General features: G+C 52.3%; 1 protein-coding gene across 1 annotated transcript; it reads left to right on the top strand.

The window, feature by feature from the left end:
• The first annotated feature begins 423 nt into the window (after positions 1-423).
• ZIC1 (Zic family member 1) lies at positions 424-4,730 on the top strand. The gene is made up of 3 exons (XM_019532950.1): positions 424-2,070; positions 3,161-3,324; positions 4,095-4,730. Exons 1-3 carry the CDS (start codon positions 1,095-1,097, stop codon positions 4,290-4,292), a joined length of 1,338 nt encoding a protein of 445 aa, XP_019388495.1. The 5' UTR covers positions 424-1,094; the 3' UTR covers positions 4,293-4,730.
• The last annotated feature ends 6 nt before the right edge of the window (positions 4,731-4,736 follow it).

Genomic DNA, 4,736 nt, shown 5'->3' with positions numbered 1-4,736 from the left:
CTTGATCTCCAGGCAATCATCATTACCATCATTAAGAGTATGATTGTGAAGAGAGGGGGGAAAAATACCAGTAATAATATGGATCAGGGTTTTGGAGCGCGCGCGCGCACACACACACAAAAAGATGCGTTTGAAATATTTTCGTGCAAAAAAAAAAATTTGGCTTTATAAAAAAAAAAAAGTTGCTACTCCTGGAAGCCCTGTTTGTCAAAAGGGATGTCAACGCGCTGCACAATACCTGGGATTGATGAGCCGGGCGGGCCAATCAGGAGCGAGAGGAGGCTTTGCGCGCCCTTAGTTGGCGAGGAAGGGGGGAGCCGCGAGGGAAGGGGGGAGCCGCCAGGCACCAATGATCTCCCACGTCCGCCTTGACGTCGCTCCTCCCCTTTCTCCCATTCATCAAGGGGGGGGACGGTGTCGTCTTTTCAATTCATTTATCTGCAGGAATGATTGCCGCTATCAGTCTCGCGTTCACCGCCCGGCTGAGGAGGTGAAAGTTTCTCCCCAGGAAGATAAACCGCAAAAGACAATATTGTGCATGATTTGCGCCTTTTTTTGCAAAGCGAAAAAAAAAAGGCCCCCCAAAAAAAAGAGGAAAAAAAAAAAAAAAGCTCGGGGAGAGTGCGGGAAGGCGAGGAGCAGAGAAAAATCTCTCGGCCACTCCGCTGCCTTCCCAGAGCCCAAAGCGAACTGAAGGAAGTTTATTTTTGTTTTGTTTTGTTTTTTGTTTTTGCTGCGCGCCTTGATCTCTCTCCAGCATTGTTATCCGCGACCCGCTTCTGCCGAGCCCCCTACCCCCTCCCCGTGCAGCCCCGGCAAAGCCAGAGCAGAGACAGTGATTTTTGTGGTGAATACTTTTTATTATTATTATTTGCAACTGCGAGGTCTTTCCCCCTCTCCTCCTTCTGCTTCTCCCCCCCTCCCCCCTTTTTTTTCCGGCGCGCCGATGCCGAGGGGGGTGTTTTTGATGTGGTCGCTTTGGTGGTGATTGTCGCTGACTTTCCAGAGAGGGTTTTTTTGCCGCCGCTGCTGCTGCTGGCTGCTGCTTCTCCTCCGTGTTGTGTGCTTTTGGTCGCTGCGCCGAGAGTGGGAAGATGCTTCTGGATGCTGGACCGCAGTATCCCGCCATAGGAGTCACTACCTTCGGATCGTCTCGCCACCACTCCACGGGCGATGTGACGGACAGAGAAGTGGGGCTGGGGATCAACCCCTTCGCCGATGGCATGGGCGCCTTTAAAATTAACCCCAGCACCCACGAGCTGGCCTCGGCCGGCCAGACCGCCTTCACCTCGCAGGCGCCCGGCTACGCGGCGGCGGCGCTGGGGCACCACCACCACCCGACCCATGTCAGCTCCTACTCCAGCGCAGCCTTCAACTCCACCCGGGACTTTCTGTTCCGCAACCGGGGCTTCGGCGAGGCGGCCGCGGCCAGCGCCCAGCACAGCCTCTTCGCCTCCGCCGCCGGCAGCTTCGCCGGACCCCACGGCCACACCGATGCCGCGGGACACATCCTTTTCCCGGGGCTGCACGAGCAAGCCACGAGCCACGCGTCTCCCAACGTGGTGAACGGGCAGATGCGCCTGGGCTTCTCCGGAGACATGTACGGGAGACCCGATCAGTACGGCCAGGTCACGAGCCCCCGATCCGAGCACTATGCATCGACCCAGCTGCACGGCTATGGCCACATGAACATGAACATGGCAGCCCACCATGGGGCAGGGGCCTTCTTCCGCTACATGAGGCAGCCCATCAAACAGGAACTCATCTGTAAGTGGATTGAGCCCGAGCAATTGTCAAACCCCAAAAAGTCCTGCAACAAAACTTTCAGCACGATGCACGAGCTGGTGACTCATGTCACCGTGGAGCACGTTGGAGGACCCGAGCAGTCCAATCACATCTGTTTCTGGGAAGAGTGTCCGCGAGAGGGGAAGCCTTTCAAGGCCAAATATAAACTTGTAAATCACATCCGAGTCCACACAGGTGAAAAGCCCTTCCCTTGCCCGTTCCCAGGCTGTGGGAAAGTGTTTGCCAGATCAGAGAACCTCAAAATACACAAAAGAACTCACACAGGTACAGTACCCTTCTCTGTAGCTTTCTTTCTGCAGCTAGCAGAGCTGAGCTTTCCCAAAAGAGTCTTGGCTGGGAGTCAGGGGAAAAATGGGAGGGGAAAGCATTGGCAAGGGGCACTTGCTTTCTGCAAATGTGGATGGGAGCTGTGCGAGATGCCTTTGGAGCAGGGGGGAAAGGGAGTGGAAACAATTTCCAGAGCGGCTCGGAAGCAAAATAAAATGAAATAAAAGAAATATTCCGCCCCCCCTCACGTTAATGAAAAGAGAGGGAGAACGACTGTGCAGGAGGAGGGGAGTGAAAGAAAAAAATAGCAGCATCCTGCCTGGGTAAATTTATAGGTTTTAATTAATCGGTCGCAGGCAGATTTGACTGTATCACAATGAGAAACTGGGCTAAATATCCAGGCAGCCAGTTTCTATCCCCTTTTGTAAATCCGGCGTTGGTTAATATTTAATTGCGAGGGGTAATTTGAAAAAATACGAGCCGAAGGTGTTCCTTTCTGATCGTAGCATTAAAATGAGCCCTGGAGATGGGCACAAACTTTTCCAAATCGCAGGATATATAAAGCTATAGACTTCGCTGCCTGCTTTTGCAGCTCTCCATATCTTGCCATTGCCAGGGAGCGGGCAGGGATTTCCTACATTATTCTCAACGATGTCGGCAGCTTTGAAGGCATGAAGGGGAAAGCAGGTCCCGGCCAGAATAATTTTCAATATTGTATGAAAATATGTGGGCTGGGCAGGCTAAATATCACGAGAATGAGTCAGAAGAGCGGAACCTAGACACCGAGGCTTGTGTCTGAGCGCTGTAGCGCCTCGTGTATCGCTTGGAGCATTGTGATGAGCAGGACATGCCAGGGGCTGGGAAATTAAAATAAAGCTCTTCTTCTGGGGCGGGGGAGGGGGTCGTGGAAGGGACGGCGAGGGGAGGTGAAGCCCGGGCGTGGGTCCGGGTGCTGAGAGCCAGCATCGCGAGTTGGGAAGTTACAGGCGTCTCACGGCTCCGCGCCGCGGGGGCGATTTCCTGCCTCTTCCACCCGAAGGGTGCCAATGCGGCTTTCTAATCGGCTCCCCCTTTTTTTCTGCACTAGGTGAAAAGCCATTTAAGTGTGAATTCGAGGGCTGTGACAGGCGCTTTGCAAACAGCAGCGACCGTAAAAAGCATATGCATGTGCACACTTCTGACAAACCGTATCTCTGCAAAATGTGCGATAAATCCTACACGCACCCCAGCTCCCTCAGAAAACACATGAAGGTAATGGACGTTGAATTCTTTTATGTGCTCTTCCCCAGCCTTTCTCTCCGACGCTTTCCTGGCGATTTACAACGCTGCTATTTAACTAGCTAAGGCTGGGAGACTTGCAAAAAAAAAAAAAAAAAGAAGAAGAAGAAGAAGAAGAAGTGCCCTGTGTTTGGCTCTCCGTCTGGCTGTGGCGGTGTAAGGCAGCGTTTGGGAGAAGTGCTCAGTGGCCAGAAAATTGGGAGAGACAAGGGCAACCTGGCCAGGGCTGGGTTTCTTCCAGAAAGGTTTAAACAAGCGCTGTTTAGTTGGCTCAAGGGCAGGCGTGCTCCCGAGCGGAACGTGCGGGCTCACAATGGAGGAGCAGGCTCCGGGCTCTCGCCGCGGCGAGCCGGGCTCGGCGAGCGGGGCAGCTCGGGGCTTGCAGCAGATCCGCTCCCTTTTGTGTGCCAGGCCCGGGTGCAGCTCACATGGGAGTGCCCTGCGGGAGCCTGGGAAGCAGGTTGTTTATGCAAACAGCTCGAGTCGCGCGTTTCTATGCGCCCAGCAACCTGCATTCCCAGCAATGCAATGTGTCCCCAGACTTTGGCCCAGCAAAACGGTCCGTAACATTTCCGAGGCGAAGTTGGGAATTCAGCCTAGAGGATCCCTGTGGGGAGGAGGGGGGATGGGGGAGCTCGCAGGGTGGGGGTGGGGGATTAGAAGTCTGTATTCCTATTTTCTATATCTGCCCCTCACCCCCTTTTCTACTCTGTTATCTATTTATGTCCGTATTTATTTTGCAGGTCCATGAGTCATCCTCCCAGGGGTCCCAGCCTTCTCCCGCCGCCAGTTCAGGCTACGAATCCTCGACCCCCCCAACAATCGTGTCTCCATCTACAGAAAACCAGACCACAAGCTCCTTATCCCCCTCTTCCTCAGCAGTCCATCACACGTCCAGCCACAGCACGCTTACATCAAATTTTAACGAATGGTACGTTTAAAACCCAATACAAACAAAAGAATTTTACAATCCCACAAAAATAACAACCCACCAACCCTATTTAAAAGACTCCAAAATTAATGAACACTTTGAAATCAAAATTAATAAACAAAAAAAAAAAAAAAGCTGCCAGTAGACCCAGGACTGACTCAAATGAAGAATCTTTTTTGTTTTGTTTTGTTTTGTTGAGAGGCTTGGTAGGCAAGGGGTTAGTGCGATGCATGAGAGGACAAGGTTGCCAGGCCAGATGCCAACTGTGTAGGGCTTTGCTGGAACCACTGATTAGAGGTCTCCAACTGCATGTCTCCTTGGGCAGCGGCCTTTTTTTCTGTAAATACAGAATTATTAGCTTAAAATGTACTGTTTGATTTTGTAAATAGTTATATCGCAAGTTGAATAAGGGGAATCTGTGGAATTGTGGTCTTTGCATTTATGTGGGGGGAGG

Source organism: Crocodylus porosus, unplaced genomic scaffold, assembly GCF_001723895.1.
Source record: "Crocodylus porosus isolate Cpor-Errol unplaced genomic scaffold, CroPor_comp1, whole genome shotgun sequence".
NCBI classification, from domain to species: Eukaryota; Metazoa; Chordata; order Crocodylia; family Crocodylidae; genus Crocodylus; species Crocodylus porosus.
This window is presented reverse-complemented; position numbering and strand designations above follow the sequence as displayed.

Coding starts and splice junctions, on each gene's coding strand:
- ZIC1 (XM_019532950.1), top strand. CDS start 1,095: ATGCTTCTGGATGCTGGACCGCAGTATCCCGCCATAGGAGTCACTACC. Junction 2,071..3,160: donor ACACAAAAGAACTCACACAG/GTACAGTACCCT, acceptor TTTCTGCACTAG/GTGAAAAGCCATTTAAGTGT. Junction 3,325..4,094: donor CCCTCAGAAAACACATGAAG/GTAATGGACGTT, acceptor TTTATTTTGCAG/GTCCATGAGTCATCCTCCCA.